General features: G+C 40.6%; 1 protein-coding gene across 3 annotated transcripts in view; it reads right to left on the reverse strand.

Moving 5' to 3' along the window:
* Positions 1-19,503, reverse strand: part of ddah1 (dimethylarginine dimethylaminohydrolase 1) — a 47,417-nt gene extending 27,914 nt beyond the window's left edge. The window contains exons 1-3 of one of the 3 annotated variants that reach the window (XM_022254103.2): positions 19,279-19,503; positions 17,364-17,541; positions 14,977-15,133 (exon numbers count right to left, since the gene is read on the reverse strand). In XM_022254103.2, coding sequence (XP_022109795.2) covers positions 14,977-15,133; positions 17,364-17,541; positions 19,279-19,318 — 375 coding nt within the window. In that variant the 5' untranslated portion in view covers positions 19,319-19,503. Of the gene's footprint in view, positions 1-11,854; positions 12,385-14,976; positions 15,134-17,363; positions 17,550-19,278 lie in introns of those variants that run through there. The other 2 variants (XM_022254102.2, XM_022254101.2) reach the window with 2 other exon arrangements.
* Positions 19,504-20,072: the final 569 nt, after the last annotated feature.

Here is a 20,072-nt window from a genome sequence, read left to right on the forward strand (position 1 = left end):
AGCAATGGATGGACACTTTATGGATGGACACTTTATAATGACAACAGGCATTAAACTTATATGCACACAAAAGTTTAAATAATTTTGATCTGGTTAGTACCACAATACATGTACATCATACATGTACATGCAATGGTTCTTCATGCACAACAGGCACATGTACTGTGTGGGAAATTTCCTTTCATTTTTGGAGTCCATTCTGATTTTGTATGAACATGAAAGAAAGCTAGAAAAAAAGTTTTTGATGAAGACTCCAAATTCGCCATACCAATAAAAGCACCAAAGTGAGAGCTTGCATCACATCACCAATATTTGGTCACTACTAAAAGGTCTTCAAAAGAGGTGCAATCCCTCCCCTAAACAATAATCATTCACCACTACATTCTACTTTGCTTCGGAGCATACGTGCAGTCAAATCAGTTTGGGGGGATTAGAATCAGCTCCTAAAGGTATCCATGTAGATGTACCGGTAGAAATGTATGCAGGGTGCATATTAAATCCTACTCGAAATGATTCCGCTCATGCATTCAAAAGTTTACATGAAGGTGCTACTCCTGTATGAAAAATAAAATGTTGGACTGCAAGACTGTACCACTGTCAAAATAAATGAAGTCTCGCAGAACTGTTTATAAAATGATTTTGTTCACCTTGAACAAATTCAACAAACCAAAATACAAGAAACAGTAACCGACCAACACCCAGGCAAGATGGGACCTATATGTACGTACATGTACATGCAAGTCAGCCCCCTCCCCGCATCTCGTAAATTGCCCATCCATTCATCCATTAAAACTGGGAGCTTCACCATAGCCGTGGTGGCATGAAAACGATGACTCCCTGCGGACCTACTAGGCAGGTGTGAACGGTCGCACTGCTTGCACCTGGGTCTGGGGTCGGGGCCTTTCGTCTCCAGCAAGGAAGCAGGGAGAGAGGACCCAGAACAGGATGATAAGGATAGATGAGGCGGAAGGCTGGTGCCAAAGCCCTTGGGTATTGTAAATTTGTTTCTCACTAAACCTCCAACATCCCTTGTGTAAGAACTTGGCATCTCATCAGCATATACATATATCATTTAATAAACTTATTAATTCAATGTTCAGGGATCACCGACAAAGAAATGTGGCAAGACTGATATTATCAGAGTTTCAGAGAAAATCCCGAAGAAAAAAACGCAACTAATTTTGATGTAATATGCCAGTCTTTGACCTAGATAGAGAATTGACTTCTGAGCTAACGGCCTTTAACAATCCTGCACTACTTAAATGTAAATCATGGGAAGTTGGGAAGCAAACTTGTCACTTACAAGATGTCCATCATCAGGATGCCAGAGTGCAAACGATGAAATAGAGAGCACACTTCACTCTTTCTACAGCAAACGTAGGCAAGATCACACAGCTATTAAAATTGGCATTTATACTCATTTCATGGGATCAGGTCACACGGGCACTCCATTTTTTTTAAAAGGTTTTTTGTTGAGCTCAAATTTGAAAATATGTTCAATTATTCCACCTCTGTGTATCATCTTCTGAATGACCCCCAGGGATTTGAACCCAAAACCTTCACCTCGCATTTCCAGTGCTCAACCAACTCCCTTATACGTACGCATTTCCCGATCTACCCTATTTTTTTATTTTCACAGCACGACCCTCAAGTGTTGGGGGGAAGGGCAATGGGGAAGAATACAAGTTTGTGAAACTGGAAATATAGAAAGGAAAAAATTGTGTCAACAATGTAGTCTGAACTGCAAAAAGGTTCCACAGACTTCTTTTTGCTCAGAACTCGCACCCCTGAAAGTGTTTTCATTCCATGTGAAACAGGTGCCGCATGACCCTTCCTACCGTCGTCAGTTTTACCCAGTTAACACTTTAGCTGCAAGCTGAATCAGCATTACGAAGTGTCTCCTCCCCCCATAATCCTAACCATTAACAGTGTTTTCAGATGTAATAGAAAGCATGTACAATTTTGTATGTACGTGTTCGTGTACACGTCCCGTTAATGTGCAAGAGCATATGTGTTACAATGTCTAGCTCAAAGATATATGTACAATACTTGCATGAACATCACATGCACACCCCACTGTTCATGTGCAGGTGCATGTACTTAAGGCCAGGGAAAGAAACATGTGTTTGTGGTTTAGTTACACTTGTTATTGAGAGTTGGAAATTAATTTTGAGACTCCTTTATTAAAGTTTGTCTGTTTGGGTCTTTTGTTTACGTACAATTCTCTAAATAATCATCTCTGTAATTGATTTTGTTATATCTCATTGTTACAAGTTTTCATGGTTTTAAATAACCAGCTACGGTACAATCAGTTAAACTTCAAGTTAATGAAATTTCTTCATTATTCAAGGTTTTCATTTATTGCCGAAACATATTAATAAAAGTTTGATGTTGGGAAATTTGGCTGTTTAAAAAAAAATCAACTCTAGAGAGGTCTGGTTGCTGTAAGCACACGTACCGGTAACAGTTTTCTGGCCAAAGAAGCTAGCAGTGGAACACTAGTGTCTGTCTGCAGGAGGAGAGATTCTTCTGTGCTAAGGATTTGCACTCTAAAGAGCAGACACGCACAGCCCAAGGCAACACTTGTAATTTGTCAACAGCTCTGAATTATTTATGCAGGTTTGTAAAATTATGACCATGCCTGGATTACATCAAATGATGACAAAGATATACATGTATGGTGTGTATCGTGTTCAGCGGGTTAGCATAATATGGCATTTACAAATGTACATGTAGACATGGTAGGGCTCTGACTGGTATGTGAATGCCCGGTGCCATAACTTATTGGTCTTTCACAATGTAAAATCTCGCCATCTGGCTGGGAAGGAAAGGGCAGATATCAATTCTAGATCAAACCATGTTTTGTTTCCCAAAACCTTCTTCAAAACTGAAAAAAATCCTTCTGAAAACAATGCACAGCTTTCATCGGTGGATGGACAGCTAAACCAAAAGCACTCTTGTTGAATCTCCAGAATCTTCAGTGGAACTTTTTTTGGTTTAACTACCGGTCTTGATTCTGAGCACATTTGTGGCAGCATACTCCTACGCCCAGCACATTACAGTACATGGGAATCACACAGGGGCATATCGGTTCATGTCTGAAGCACATTTCTGTGGGTACCGGGCATCATGTGAGAAAATGGGTATTAAAGTGGTTAAGTAAAAACATGTATGTCTTCACAAAGCATACATGTACATGTGCACACGTTGATTTGCATGCATTTAATGGAGTCTGGACATCTCATGACCTTGGCACGTTTCCGACCACGGTCACCACAGAGCTGGTGTTTTACGTGCGCCTAGTCTTACGTTCCAGGAGTTTGTCTTTCTGCTATTGGGACTGACGTTTCCATCTTCATCTACAGTCACTTCAGTGCCGGGCCCTGCAGGAAAACAGTGCAAGTTGCACTGGTCATGATATTTTGCATCTTCCCCTCCCAAGAAAAGAAAGGCAAAAGTGTTCTGTGCAGTCTAACAAAACCTTGGCACTTGTGTGCAAAAGAGAAAGTCCAAATTAGGTTAGGCTTGAGGTTGCACCATGTACAAGGAAGAATCTCTTTTATGAGTGTGTGGTTCTGAGAAGAACCGATGGTGAACATTCGACGTTCCGAACAGTATGCTCTGTTCGTCTTCAGGAAGGTGGCTGACGAACAGAGGGTGACTTCAGGAGGGTGACTCACAAAGAGGAACAGAGCATACTGTTCGGAACGTCGAGTGTTCATCATCGGTTCTTCTCAGAACCACACACTCTTAAAAGAGATTCTTCCCTGTACATGGTGCAACCGCAAGCCTAACCCAATTCAGTACTTCCACCATGCAGAGCTTCAAGTCTTATCTGCCATAAGCCTATACATAGAGAGCATGGTGGTAACTTATTACAGTGCAAGTGCATGCAAATTCAGTCACATTTGAAGCAATTTGACAGATCAGTGTGCAAGTTGGAACGAGAGCTTTTTGGTATAGAGATACTGGTAGAATATTCGCCAGGTGGTACTACCAGTATCTTATGGTACAACAAAAGCCTACTCTGAAAAGATAAATTTGAGATCCAACTGCACACCAACAAGAACACTCATTTTGAATTTAAATGTGAAGGTCAGACAAAGAGCCCATGTCTCATTTCTCTGGGTGTCAGTATCTAACCAGCAAGTGTGTGGACGAAGGCAACCTTTGACAAAAATGGACGCACCATGAGCGAGGATTCCTATTTTATACAATAATTTATATTTCAATCCAATAGCCAGTTTACATCGGCATGCACATCAATGACCACACATCTTTCATTTACAAGTGCAGTGTGCACAATGTGTTTTTAGAATCAGGATTTTTCTACAATTGTAAGTCTTAGTCTTACAAAATTTTCGAAATGACAATGCAATTGTGTACAGTGTATATTTTAATTACATGCATCTAAAAGTTTTTCCCTGTCCGTTACGGTACACTCCCAGTGTAATAGGCTTTGTTTGGCAAGCATCGTGGACATGAACGTGTACATGAACCGCTACATGTACATATTCAGTGTACAACCAGTGCTCACTCTGCTCTCTCTGTCAACCCTGACATTCCACAGAATTTTAAGATGCTACCGCAGCAGGCCGACACTACACAAACATCCAGACATGTACATTCATATACAATGTACATGTACCACTGGTGCATACGTCCTGGTACCTGTATGTATATGTGTACTTTGTACACGGACATGTACATGCACACGTGTCCACATGTATCATGCATTAAAAGACAATTTTTTGGAGAAATATGAGACTATTAGCAGGTGGGACAAAAGTTTGTCCCGTAAATGTACATCCCCACAATAATGTTGTTAAACAAGTATAGCACATTCCAAACTACCGTATGGTGCCCGTATATGCAGTACTTTATTTAGTCTACAAGTACTGGGTATACACACTGTACAAGTGCAAGTTCAAAACATGTTCTTAGACTAGATGGTCTTTCAAGTGCATTATCAACTATTAGGGTAAACGTTTCTAAATTGTTCTCCCCAAAATCCTGTCTCTATTAAGCAATTCCTAGCTGTACTGAGTGTAAACTACGACTGGCGGATGATCCTACATGTAGGCTCACTGAGTTAATGAGGTCCGGTGTGTTGACAGTGATAATCAGGTAAGTATTGATTGTAAGAGCTAGAGGGTACTGATGTGAGGAACCAACCTCAGGCACACCGGTATGTATGTGTTTATCAACCCGTATGTCGCTATGCACTGCTGAAGTGATAAATAAATACACAACAGGCAGCATACCTGACTGTCTTAAATTGAACTATACAGCAACATCATTTGGTTCAGTTGTACCCTGCTGAAAGCAATACATTCTAAGGATTAACAAATGACATACAATATACAATGCACATGTATGTGCACCGTACCCGTACACTGAACGCATGTGAAAGAAGAGAATGGTTTATCAGGAGTCCAACAGTAGGAAGAAAATCTGAGTGAAACTCCTTTGGAATAATGGAAAGTGCACAAAATATCTTCAGCACAAGGTGATCTCTAACACATTATTAGTGGAATGCCGAGGTTTATTTGTGAACAAGGTATGAAAAATACTCCACAAACAGCTATTAATTTTTCACTTTTTAACATTTCTGAGGAATGACAGAGAAACAACGTAATCTGGTGCACTTCACACCATTATGTGTTCCACGCATGACTTTAACCGCACATAACGATAAACTGACTTGAAAGCTGAAAGATGTGCAGTCTATAAAGTAAAGGTATCCCTCGTCATTGAATTGAGTGTTCAATTCCAAACCACATTCTCCAAAATATATGCTTGGTTCATTGCCTTCACTTCTCACACCCTTCTACAACATCGTCAAATGCAGTCGTCTAACGTATTCAGTGCCTGCAGGCCATTTTCACTGCTAAGCCCTTGGTGCGGTGTGTCGCGCGGGGGGGAGGGGGAGGGATAAGCAGAGATGTTGATGTTACGGGTGGTGTCTGCACTTTTCTTGGTTGGAGCAGATCACGGCAATATGCTTGTCTGGTTGCAGCCCTGATTGGCTGGGATGTAATTAGCGGGATCCAAGGATGTTGTCATGCATACACAATAACAACCATTCGTTTCAAGTGCGCCAGTCAACTGCAATATAACCGATGCACAGCTGTATTCGTCCTCCTATTTGAGTGAAGTGAACTATTGGAATTACATGTAAAAGGACTACAAGTACTGTACATGTACGTGTTTGATCAATCCAAAAATAAGAGAGAAAATCTTTACTTGTACATGTACCTTAGCAAGGTCTATTTAATTCTTCCGTGCTCTAAATTAAAATCAGATTACATGTACATTTCAGGTCAAATTTTTCTAAATGTAAACAGCTTTGCACTAAAAATTACTTTACACTAAAAATGGACTTTTGGCTACCGGTATTTTAAACACATGTACATGTATGTGAACATTGTATAGAACATGTTTATACCACAGTACTGTACTGTGCAAACTACTATGTACATGTACTATGAATGATGTGTACTCCATTCATCTGAGATCATTCACAGAAAAGTAAACATGCACTTTTCAGCAGGATCCTGAAATATCCACATTGTATGCATGGTACATGTATATCCATGCATTATGTGCATCTACTAGTATCCGGTACATGTAGCACTCTGTTAATGAGAAAACATGAAGAGCCACTGAAAAATAACTAGAGGCAGTGAAACTACACTTATATTAATTTCAGAACTACGTCAAGGGTACTTGATAGCCAGACTCCATTGCAAAAAATTAGTGAAGACAGTGAGCCAGAAATACGGTGCCGATGTGCATAATATATGACCAAATATGGTCTGGGCCTAGAATTCAAATATTGTTAGAATTTAATAATCATTGCGATGAGACGGCACAGGTTCAGTGCAGCTTGTCACAAGAGATTAACAACGTACATATACCGCTGCCTGTGTCGCCTGGCATTACTGCAGTGACAAACATTTGATGAGCAGTGTAATTCAAAAGACATTACATGTATCTACATGTACGTGTGGTAACCTCATTATTCATAGACAGGATACATGTACATCAGCATTTTAATCTTTGTGTTTAGAAATTCATCAGATTATAATCTGTGATCATCAGACTGATCTACATGTACATGCACAAAGATGGTGAGCTTGGTTGCCATGGAAACCTACAGTTGGATGGGAAGTTACCCGTTTTTCCCTCCGAAACATGCCAAACGGTATTTTCTACAAGTCTGTATTCACCTGTGCATGTATTTCATTCTAAAATTTTGCAATTTATGTACATGTTATACAATGGATGTACAGTGTACTCTAGTGTTCAATTTATGATGCAGAAAGGACCTGCATAGAAACCAGCTTTTTGGGTACACACTGGGTATTAAAATGTAAAAGAATTTCGTTTAAAAAAAAAGAGTAAAATACAGGTGTTTAGCTCTACTGCTTTGTGCTAAAAAAAACACTTTACAAATGAATTCAGCTTACTGGACATTACCAGAGGATGCAGAGCGTATAAATGTATGGTCTTCAGAAAAAAATCAAATGAATGATTATTTTCATTTGTGCTGAATACATGTATACATGTACATGTAGGACCGTACATTACAATTAAAATACACTTGTCATTTGCATTAATTTGGGGTTTAATTAATGAAGGCTCCAGATGTACTGTCAACAAGACTGAAAATGTACATTTTTAATTAATCATCCAAGGTCGCCAACACCGTGGTCAGTCATGACGGTAGGGGGGAAAGATATCACAGGTGAGGACATTACCTTTCTAATGACTAACATCTGCAAGAATGGCTGGTATTGCTGAACACTACCCACAGTAGCTTTTGGGTGTGGGGAAAACAAACTGCACAGTGCACTGCATAAAATGTATCTGGCTAACATACATGCACGGGTGAGTATATTTAGCGCAGAATTTGGCTTTTTTTTATTGAACATTTGCCAGCTGAAACCAAGACGTCCATTCTTACATGTAGCACATTATTCGAATACGTCTCATCACAGCTGGATCACAGGTGCAGAGGTTGCACGGATTGGGATCAAAATGAGAAAACATCCAAAGTACCTTGCACTATGGACCTCCCCCCATGGGCAAAACTAAGGGGAAAAGTTGGCCAGTGACCTTTTCAACTGGACACTCAAAGCCCATATGAAGACAGTATGTTCCAATAAAAGTGTGGCAAGAGTTCCATAGAAAGACATCACTTGACACCTTGTGCACAAATCCTATGTGACTGGTCTGAAAAATTGTTTTCTAAGTAAATTGCTTCAATAGATTTACTTCAGGACATGTGATCACTTTCTGATGGCTAATAAACTACTGCAGGGGAAAATAAGTGATGTCCATACATGTACATGCATACAGTGTATGGTCTTAGCACAAGGGGTGCGCGAAGAAGTCCTACTGCAAAATGAGTGAAATCACATTTAAAACTTAAACGCTGATCCTGTTTTACAAACCAAATGGATTACTTTTAAACTAAGGCTGTGCCAAATATCGGAATAACCAAATATCCGAATAACTGGGTATTCCATCGATTATCGAATATTCAAATATTATTTTTCGAATTTGAATGTTCGAATGCAAACTAGAGAATTTTCTTTTGTTTTAAATGAGAAAAACTGCACTATGGAGGCTTGTTCCAAGTAGATTCAAATGAAAAGTGACAAAAACCTTCCAACGATTCAAAAAGTACATTATTCATTAATTTAAAAAAATTAAAAAGAATATACATTTTCAACAAGAAAAGACCTATTATTTGTCCCTGAAATCTTGCTAAATCATGGCTGGAGATACTCGTAGTCATGAGAAGCTATTAGAGTGGTTATAAATGTACAATTGTGCGAGTTATTGCGACTGATTTTGTATGTTTATTCCTCAACAATCTGCTGGTCTGTATGACCGAATATTCAGATATTCGATCAAACTGAAGGTTGAATATTCAAATAGTGAATTATTAGAATTGACTCAGGCCTCTTTTAAACCAGGAAATAAATCCCCAATTAACATTTCCTGACAGCCTCTGCTGCACAAACACATTGCACACAAAAAAATTAAGAATCTTATATGGTTTTGAAAATTTCCATGGACAACAGGTATTTTGGCATTGGCAAGCTTGAGCCCTGTATACAAGTTAACCCTCCAACACAATTATGCATTCTTGACAAAGTTGTCCTATCCGTCAGACTCAGTCAAGTGGCCCAAGGCTGCATGTGTGCACTGTTGCAAATCAAGTGGAAGAAATTTCTGACTGTTTGTGACTGTTACGGCAAATCATTAATAGCAGACAGAAATTAAAGGTCAGAGTAAGTGAAAAGTAAATTGTCTGATTCTTTCAAATGAATTATTAGTCACTATTAGCTAACAGCATTACCGATGTACTGTATATGAAATGACAAACTCTATGAAACTACACAGAATTTTTACAATAGGCTTGAATGGTACACATATTTTGGTATTACCGAATTGTGGAGTGGTAGTTTTTTAATATCGAAATATACCGACTGGTGAACCGTACAGTGTAAATACCGAAATACCAGCAAATAATGTATAGAATTTTGATACCATGGTATTCTTGCTAATATGCTTCAAAAATGAGACCTGGCACGACTCGCATACACAACCTGCATACACTCGCATTCTGCATTTCCTGTTTTGAGGGTTCACAGTCAAATAATGAGGTGCAGGACAACTTTGGCATCTTGTAATATTTTGAAAGATTAACCCCTCCATTTAATTCCAATTTTGTTAGCAGGATCAGATATTTAAAAATGTCATTTTCTCAGCAATTTCGATGATAGCATGTCCAGTCAGATAAGTTGAAACAATATTAGAAACAAAGACGCAAAGCTGCCAGAATAATCCCACGTAGTCACTTGATGCTTTTATCCCAAGTGTTCCATGTACATACTGTACCACTGAAAACCTCTCTTGCTGCTGATTTAAAAATAACAATACCTCAATTTTTGAAAATTCCCACTTTCAGCTGATTTTCTGGTGAAAGGTCACAAATAAAGAAAATCACCATATTGTCGTATTTCACTCCATCTTTTGTGTTACCTGGTACTGGTAATCCAGTGTCAGATCTGCATTGTCAATTGGGCTTGATAAAATGAAGCTTAAATCGAACAGTAACCCCAAAAGCCTTTAAAGTTTTATTATCCTCTTGCCATTGTGTTTGTGGTTTTGGTGTACATATACATGTACATGACTGGAAGTCAGAACTACACGCATGGCATATGTTACCACCTATCGCCGTTGCTTTTTGATGATGTAAGCTCAACACTCCCACTTCAAAGAATATCACGATATTAGTGAATGTTGTGCTGTTTATAATCAAGAACTATCAAGTTTTATCAAACTATCGAGTTTCTATCACAGTATTAAAAATGCAATACCGTCCAAGCCTGATACACACCCTTAACAGAAGAGGATATTTTCTTGCCTTACAACATGTAGCATGAAAAATCTGCATGTTGCTCACAAGATTCACCCTTGAGGGGTAAAATGAAGAATACGGTTGATTTCAATGCAATGTAAAAGAGTTTAACCCTAGGGCCTGTACATGTATAGGCATGTTGTGGATATTCTATCCTGGGTCCACTATGTCGCAAAATCTGTCAATTTCTATGACCATAATGCATTGTAATTATGATTTTCCAGATGAATAGTCACTTAGATTACAAGTACCGGTACATTGTACGGAACAGCAGAATCATGTCAATCGTTGCTCGCAGCAATTCAAATTGCATACAGGACGTACATGTATTAATTAAGGCCAAAAAAAGAAAGTCTCCAGTTTCTGGTCAGGGAGTGCATTGCCATTGACCGGTGCGTTAGCAAAATAAGTTTTTTTATTGGTATAATAGGATGTCCAAAAGCTGCCAAATTTGTCTGATTGACCGGAATCCTGCTACTGCATAATTTAAATGTGTTTTAAACAGAGTGCCAGCAGTTGAGTAATACATAGAGTAAAAGAGTCCCTCTAGGCACCCATACATTTAGATGGACACTTTTTTCAGATGACATCATTTACGTATTATACATACATTTACATCTGGGAACCAAACGAGGTGGTCTGATGTCCTGTATACCTCTACAAGCTGAAAATGCTTTTAAACAGTAAACAGTGAGGGCACCAGTCTATTTCAGTGTTGGTACATGTAGCTGTGGTACGCAATGCAGTGGTGATGGACATCATGCATTATACCGGTAAGTACGTAAAAAGTTAAGTGCCAAAAATAAACTAAGTCGCCGCACCACTTTTGGAGCCAGCCCCTGACAAGATACCAGACACTTGGGGGGGGGGCTAATCAAAGCCAGTTAAAATTGAGAAATTATGTGGGATCTGCCAACAGATTTTCCAGAGTCTTTTAAAGGTAGCTCATTGCATGGATTTTTAAATCTGGTTTTTCACCCTGGACATTAAGAAGAAACAGTTTTGATTCCCACTTTCTTGTCATAGCAGTTGTAATTGTATAAAGAACACATTAATGGAAAGCACACTATAAAGAACTAAATCGATGCAAAAGACATGGAAGAGATTACACTGACCATGCTGTAATTAATATGCAGACAAAGTTATCAGATTGCAAAACGTATTGAACTAGAAATACAACAGCTGGTACTTGCATGGTGGATGCAGAACCACAGTTCTGGCAGTACAAATGTGTTGGCCTAATTACAGTACTTAGTAATATATTGTTAATTTTTCTTAATATTTTGTGTTATCATTTCTCCTATTTTCTACCTAAGGCCAGCACAGAAAATCTTACAACTGACAACAATTAACTGGGATAAATATACATTAATGATCAATAATCAATGGGCCACGTGTATAAGGGGCCAATTTTACCTGAGCCTCTTCCTCAAGGCGACCCCCGGGTCTAGCTATCAATGCCACCCCGTCCCTGACCACAGCCATGTGTTCCAGATAGCAGCAGAAAGGCCGGTCCTCGTCGGCGTCCAGCTCCGACAAGTCCACCTTGAGCTTCCGAAGGGTGAGGATGAACTTCTCGTGCTGTCGGCGGGCCAGCTCCAGGTTGAAGCCGCCGTCTTCCCCATCCTCGGTCCCAGCGCCCTTCGTGCCCGCCGTCTGGTCCTTGTTGGCCAGGCTCTCCGGTAGCCGGCTGACTATTCCCGTCGCGTACATGAACGGTCTGTTGCTGTGGCTGTGCTTGCCGCTGGACGATTTCATATTCTCCATAACGTCCTATAATGTTCCCTGCTACGGCATCCAGGAATATTTCAGTCAAAAGCCGCACAAAGTGGGAAGATATCTGTACAAATATTGGTGCCGTGTACGCGATCTTCCCACCTACGAGTGTGGTAAACAATACCGACAACCTCAAAACGGTACGGCTGTGTGAGCGCGTGCATATGCACGATGTGCTTCCGACCTGCTGCACCTGTCATACCTAGTACGTGTAATTCCAACATACAGTTGAAGCTACAAACGTGTTTTAATTACTAGCAATCGGTACTCAGGAGGACTAATATATTGGCATTATTATTAAGACATTCAATTATCTATACGAACATACATTTTTCACTTAATCTACTGGAGACTTGAATGAAAATAATTTTGACATCAACTCCATGTTGAAAACAATACGTGCTAAAAGCAATACCTCGGATGAGCGCCACCATTAGTCATGTTGGTGAGTGCATTCACGATACAGTAGAAAATCTGAACAGCTGCTTCGTTTGGGTAGACAGGGACAAAAGGACACTTACAACGACCCGCATCGTATGCATACAAATCCTAAATCTTACATTTTATTCTATTAATTCCTCTGCAGTTCGATATTCAACTTCTCATGTCATGTCTCTTCAACGTGAATGCGATGTTTTGATAGAATAAAGTATAAATATTTAGGACATGCACATGCCGCAGGTCCTTTTCCGTCTACCTATCGGTGCTTGTTCTTTCATATATCATGTATGCCCAGAAGGGCTTAAAGTTTCCAAGAAATTAATTTTTCTTAAACTCACTTTTTGTGCATCTTTGCACTCTTCTTTAATGTATAAAAACTATTTAAAAATCGTTTTGGAATGTGTGTCCCGACATTTTCATGACAAGTGAGGGCGCTGTTGTCCATGTAAATCAGGGAAGACACTTCACCCTACACATTATGTTCAAATTTATCCGCAGAATTTGCATTTTTAAACACTTCTGAAAGGGTTGCTTCAATACTTGTTGCAAATATATATGTACTTATACAACAATAAATCGCTAAAGAAATGGAAATTTACTTTTCCAAACTCAGCGGCGTATCCAGCTTTACAATCCCAGCGCAAGAGCACAATGTCGATAAAATTTCAAGAGGCCTTGAGACAACGGGGGCAATGTGAATCTTTTATAAATTGCAATAGGAAGATTTCGGTTCAACTGACAGCTGTGACTAAATCCACCCCATACTGCAGCGATGTCGACTTGCTAAACGTGAACTTTTCAGTGATTAGTTAGGCCGGCTGCAGAGCAGGTATTTCTGTTATGGTGGCGTTATCATTTTACCCTCGTCAAGTGAATATAGGCCCAAGCAGGCAGATGGGACGTACAGACAGCTCGTCATACGAGTCAGGAAAATTCCTCTCGCAGAGTCCAAGCACGTCACCCAACTGAGATCTTTCTAAATCCCGATTGTTTTGCCAAACCTGTGACCGACTGATGCATTCTCTGTGTGCTTTTCAGCGTCAATTTCTCATATGATTATTTCTGAGACGTGGTTTTGGTTTACTTTACTACCCGTTTAGAAAACCCTTAGCCGATTTTGCTTTCAGTGATGACTGCGCTGGCGGCGTCGACTACACTGTAGAAAAGTTGGTAGACAATCACGGGGGATAAGATACTTCCATTCTTGTTTGGTGCCGTTTCATTGTTTTTACTGTAAGCCTATACTTTTAGAAGCAGGCATATCAATGGGTCCAGTCGTTCTATTATTTCCAATGGCTCGATGCAATCCGGTTACGTTATTTCACTTACAAAATGCTTACATGTACACGTGCGTGTGCTGCAAAAGATGTCGATACCAAAAGATTTCGATACCCAAATTTCTATTGAATATCGAACAAAATGTATTTTCGGCGCGCAACAGCGTCAATAAAAAATAATATTCCTGTGTTAAAAGCAAATTCATATACCGTTACAGAATAGCACGGAAAAGAGAGACAAATAACCAAACAAAATCCAGACGTGAAACTCAATACTGACAGCATTTGCCTGAAGCCAGGTGATGCCAAGAACCGTTGTTCTGGGCAGGTTGATAAAAAACCAAACGGTGAAAATTCTCATTCAGACGTTTTTTTGCCCACGAGCGGCGTGAAGGGAGTCACTTTTACGCCTGGCTTCGGCTGCATCCGAATCTGTTGTGTAGAGCCAGGTCTAGGTTTTCACTCCATTAGAAATGCGTGGAGACGCACAGACAATAGACCTAGTCGTAGATCTGGAATCCCGTTTCGGACACGTCCTTGGTCATTTGCGACGTGTCACCCAAAGGTTTTCTTTATGGAATAAAGGGATTGGTTGACTACCTAAATGGTGCAACGCCCCTATTTCAGCAAACACGTACGAGTGTTTATTTTCATTTCTGTAAACTACATAGCGCCTTAAGATATTATGCAAAAACGCAAAATGGTGAAATAAAATCAAGAACTGTGGACCTAACGACAGTACGTGATGCACTACCATAAAATACCTTGTGTTAAATGCATATTTCGTGTGTTTGAATGGTTGAATAAGTAGCTCATTCGGCAACGCGTTATCGGAACGAAACTGTTAATCAGTCAAAACAATGTGGAAGGAAAAAGACAAAATATTTTGAGTTGCTCAAATATTTAGGCCTAGATTTTCATGGACTTACCTGGTGACTCAAAATTGAAGCCATACTAACATTACCTTTCAGCGACTTGAAATTAACTAGTGTTAAGGCTGACAGAATCAGCTGAATTCCTAGCAAAAAGTTCAAACCGACATACTTCGTTGTGGCGAGACGGTGCACAGGGCCTCGTGATCAACGCAACGCCGCCGACAGCCACGGCGCAGTCCTCCACGAACACGCTGTCCGGTAGGTCCTCCCGGGGTTCAATCTCGCTAAGAGCGAGGTTGTTGATCTTACGGAGGGCAGTAAGGTACCTGGGGACAATTATAGAGCTTAGTACTTGAACTAATTGTTTACTAGTAATCGAAGCCCCTGTCATTTAAAACCCTAGTTCTTCGCTACTTTGCCACACTTCAAACTGAACTGTAGACTCAACAAACATTTAGAATGAAGTTTTTTCAATGACACTGATTTCATTTTTGAAAATACAATACAGAAATGTCCACTGTCTAAATCCCCACTGTTCCAGAAGAAGGACAGGCGAGTCAAGAAACAGGGAAATACTCTGGGTAAAGCTTTTCATCAGAGCATTTCGATCAGAGGTACTAGGTACCTGGAAAATCGCTCAAATTTTAATCACAAGTGGCATTAGCCTGCTCCTTGCTGGACAATCGCATCAATTTTTTTTCAGCGAGACACTCCAAGTGTATGGTTTGGTGACGAGCTGAGAGCAGGATAAAATGTGGATGAACAGGCCTACTTCCAGTGATCGCTGACGGTCTTAGACCTGAAAGCATCTCTGATTTATGCTGTCTTAAAGAGCGCTGGAATTTCGAACAGCCACAAAAGTTGAATGCTAAAGGAAACTTTAGAAATGTGCACACTGCGTTGTGTTGTGACGTTGCATTCTTGAATTATTATTAAAAGTATTTGGTCAACGTGCGTCACAGGGCAAATTTTATACAACGCATTCATACCAAAAGCGCATGTCCGCACAGATGCGACAGCAAGTCGATATAGTTTTCATGATTTAGAACGCTGCAGTCTTTGTGACGGTTCTATTTTCCACTGTAAGGATCAGGTGATCCTTTCGTTCGAAGTTGTCGGTTATTTTCCAAGTGCTAAACTTAGACTTCGATTTTGAAATATCAGTGTAAGTGCGACCCTGACAAGTAAAACGGCTTCTCATTAGTTGGAGCCAACACAGATAATGTAACAAAAGTTGTAGGCCTAATGATCTACTCCAGGCGACTTGACCAGAGTCTCAACGGACACTTGACTCAGCCTCTGCGAGCAAGAGACTCAAGTTAAAGTCCCCCCATCTGCGGACTCGACTTGACGGTTAAAAGGTGAACAACTCAAGCCCAAAACGGACTCCCAACTAGACTGTTGGCTTTTGTAACGGTAATCATATCATACTTTGGCTACTCCAAAGAATATTTGTTTTAATTTACGCATTCAATACCAGCATGCGTAAAAAGCTCAAGTTGCCATCAGCCAAATGTTGAAAAAGGCCCAATTAAAAAAAATATATAAAACGGTGTTACTCATTCATCAGTGATTGCAACTAGGGCACCCTTTTAGATAATATGGAGCATAAGTGTAATTCTTAACCCTATCTCTCTTGCATGTACCGCACAGTTGAACCTTGTTGATAAGGGCACTGTTTAATGCATTATTCTGTTTACAACAAGGACATTTTCTGTCCCAATCCTTTGTCCTTCATTGTTTTCAATCCCGTTAATACAAGGTTCCTGTAACAAGTGATCTACAAAGTCCAAAGTACATCTTCGTATAAATGAGGTCAGACTGTAAAATTTCTTTAATGCTCAAACACCAGTGACTCGGATTGGCACCAGGTGGAAATATTCCACTCGACTAGACCACTGTGACTGACTACTCAATGTGCCACACTGTGTGTAACTCGATTGGAACATACACTGACTCGAGTAACGTCCTTGAAACTCAAATGAATCCTTTGGGCACGGCCGATCTGCATGCACGATCGCCCTACGCTGCATGAAATCTTCAAATCTCTGACTTCATTTCCTGTTCTGAAACGGTCTTTTACAACTGTGAATTAATTATAGAGACCAATCGAGGCGTGCAAAGATTGGGCAATCGCCCCGGAAGACTCCACCCGAGCCGGCTCAAGGAACAAAATTCAGTGACTCATTTTAAAGAGACGTGTAGAGCATTCAGTGAGTCTCGTGAATGACAAAATTGTCGACCCTACTTGAATAAGCAGTCATGTCAAGTCACAACGGGTAATAATGTTGGGCGCCATCGGCTGATTTGTACGATCCAATCGCTCTGCGTGATTGGTCGATCCCGCATAAAATCTCGAACTTAACTTCCCTTTTTTTAAATAATCATTCACAACCCTAGACTGAAAAGAAAAGGCGACTGGCTGATTTGAGAACTATCAACAAATTGCGCAATAAAATCGACTGACTGCACAAAGATCGAGCGATCGCGCCCAACAATGACATAATGGCATCTCGGCCAAAGTTCAACACTGGCACATGGCACCTTAATACTCACTCATTATGCTGACTCTTAGCTAGATCCAAGTCAACTTCTTCATCGAAGTTGCTCCGTAACGCCTGGTCCTTCAGGCTACTGGCTAAACCTCGGCACACTAGTGCAGTGTTGCACTCAAACGGCTCCGTGCGGAATTCGGTAATCTTCGCTTTGGACATTGTCAGGCGTCTATGTATTACTGTACACCTATAACAGATAGGGTCAATGCACGTGTCGATCGATGAACTTTATAGTAGTGTAAAGTTTTGTAAACTACGAGTGGCACAGAAGAAAATGGATTAGTGGGGTCGAACTTACAGACCTATGATAAGCGGTCAATGGATATTTAAGGCCTAAAGGCCAAAGGCCAACAACGTCGAGCTTATATAGGTCACACATGGAACTTGGATCGAAGTGGTTCGTTGGTTCACCCCCCCCCTTCAGGAATTCCTCCATTGTTGATGCATGATTATGTATCATACGTGTACATGAATAATAAGCACAGAGCTGTGAGAAGGGAATACTGATTGGAACTCACTAATTTGGCATCCCCACATATACATAGCTTTTTATTTCAGTCAGTAAAAGTCATCAGGGGCCTAGCCTACGTTCGCGAGCAGGCATGGGCCGGGACATACCCCACCGTGGAAGTCTATGCCCCAGATGCTCTGACCGTAGTTGAACTTTGACACGCAAACAACCTGTACAAGCCACAGTTTAATTGATTTCAGTTCCCCTACACTCTAGGAAATTTCACTGCCGCTTACACATATTCAACACGTCATATCCCACATCACTGCAGTCAACAACGTGTAGCGGTTTTCCACGTGAAGTATGGTAACATGGGGGGCAAAGGCATTCAGGAAGGACAGCATGTCACGTTATCCTTCTAGACCAATAAAAAAATTATTCAGGGCAGATCTATGTGAAACCACCATGACACCTGTCTCCATATATTTTAGGCGGCCAACAATTCTTTTTAGTGGTTAGATTACGAACCCGCCGACTCCGAATAACACAATTTTGAGAGAAAAAAAGAAGAAAAGTACATTATTTTATTCCTTATGATGTTTTTAGTATTTTGAAAAAAGGGGACTACGTTCATTTTTTCCTCTCCAACCCTAAAAAAGTTCATTGGAAAATGGAACTTTGGAGATCATTTCCCACCCGTCCTCCAACTTACATGTATAATTTCGTTCTACGTTTGCAATCCAATAGTTAAAAATGCTGAATGTGCTTGTACTGTATGTTTACAAGGCAGTAGACTACCCGCGGTATCCAATGAAATAAGTTCTTTCAATTTCTCATCACGATTAATTCGCTTCCTCGTGAATCCTGTCCAACATACGTGACAAAACGAGCCTGAACAAAACGCAGCAAGGCTACATGTACATATCCATGTACACTGTACATACTGTAGGCTTAGTAAATGATCATGTTTGACCCAAAGGTAAGAGCTAACTGCAAGTCACTATCCGTGTGGCTTACAGTTGTGTAACACTGTAAGTACATAAAAAAAAGTCCTCGCATTTGAAAATTGTCCCCAGTCTACTGCCAGGTATTAGTACACATCAGCTGGTTTGAAATGACACATGTAGACATGGTAGATCGCGGTGTGTACAATACATCTAGTGGTGAACCTATTTATTCCTGCATGATTCATTACAAGCATACCCAACGGGACTTACAGTCGCTACCCCCCCCCCTTCACCCCGAACCTTTCGACAACCATAGATCCGGCTGTGTATGGTTGAAGTCAGATTTATTACTACACTGAGCATGAACGATTCCGGCCAGACGTCACCCATGAGCGTAGTGTACGGTGTACCCCGTTAGCCCAGCTGCCTGGCAGGCTGGACGCCTGTAAGTGTGTTTTATTCCTCCATGGTTACACATGTTGTTGAGGCGGAAAAGGAAGTACACGTTGTATACTTACAGTGACTGGTGAGCTTGGTGGGCAAAGCCGAGAGTATCATCAGTCTGTGTTGCCCCTGGTTTGTGTTAGAATTTAATTTGGCGTCAGACCAGTGCGTGAAGACCGAGAGGTCGTGTTACGCTGTGACCTCGCCGTTCGCGCAGTAAATGATGTCTGGCAGGAATATTAAGCCTGCGTGCACTGCAAATAGTAGGTTCCTGACCAGCCTCGCCGCAAACAATGACGACGCTTGAAGGCAATATCAATTGTGACTGTGAGCCCCTTTTTTATGAAGCGAATAATTGTAAAGTGGGAGTTAACAGAGCGAGTTTCATTGAAAGCTGAAACAACATATCACCAAACTCGGAGGTTGATATTACCATGGAGGTAGAATATTATGCGCCTCTCAGCTCCGTGCATCTCCATTGATCAGCGGTATGGCGCTGGCGACTGTGGCACCTGTGAGGAGCACGGAGGCAGCATGGAGGTGGGACCTTCGGTATGATAAATTCGACTTTAACAGGATGTCCGAAAGAGTAGAAATCGCGGTTTAGTTGGAAAGGAAGACCCATATGTGATGTGTGGGCAATCCTAATGAAGTGTTAGGGCACCTCTATATTTTTGTTCAACTTTTAAAAATATAGTTTAGGTTATTAGTCGTATGTGTCACCAGTCCAAGTTACCTTTGCAGCTTCGGGAGGTCTTTTATGCTGCCGAAGGATTAAAGAGCCATTTCTGAGGAAGACTTTGCAATAAAATATACCTATTTTAGTAGTGTAAGACATGCAAAGTTAATGCCATTTATTTGCATCCAT

This window comes from Acanthaster planci, linkage group LG11 (assembly GCF_054643075.1).
Source record: "Acanthaster planci isolate LZ-2023a linkage group LG11, COTS_SCS, whole genome shotgun sequence".
Taxonomy (NCBI): domain Eukaryota; kingdom Metazoa; phylum Echinodermata; class Asteroidea; order Valvatida; family Acanthasteridae; genus Acanthaster; species Acanthaster planci.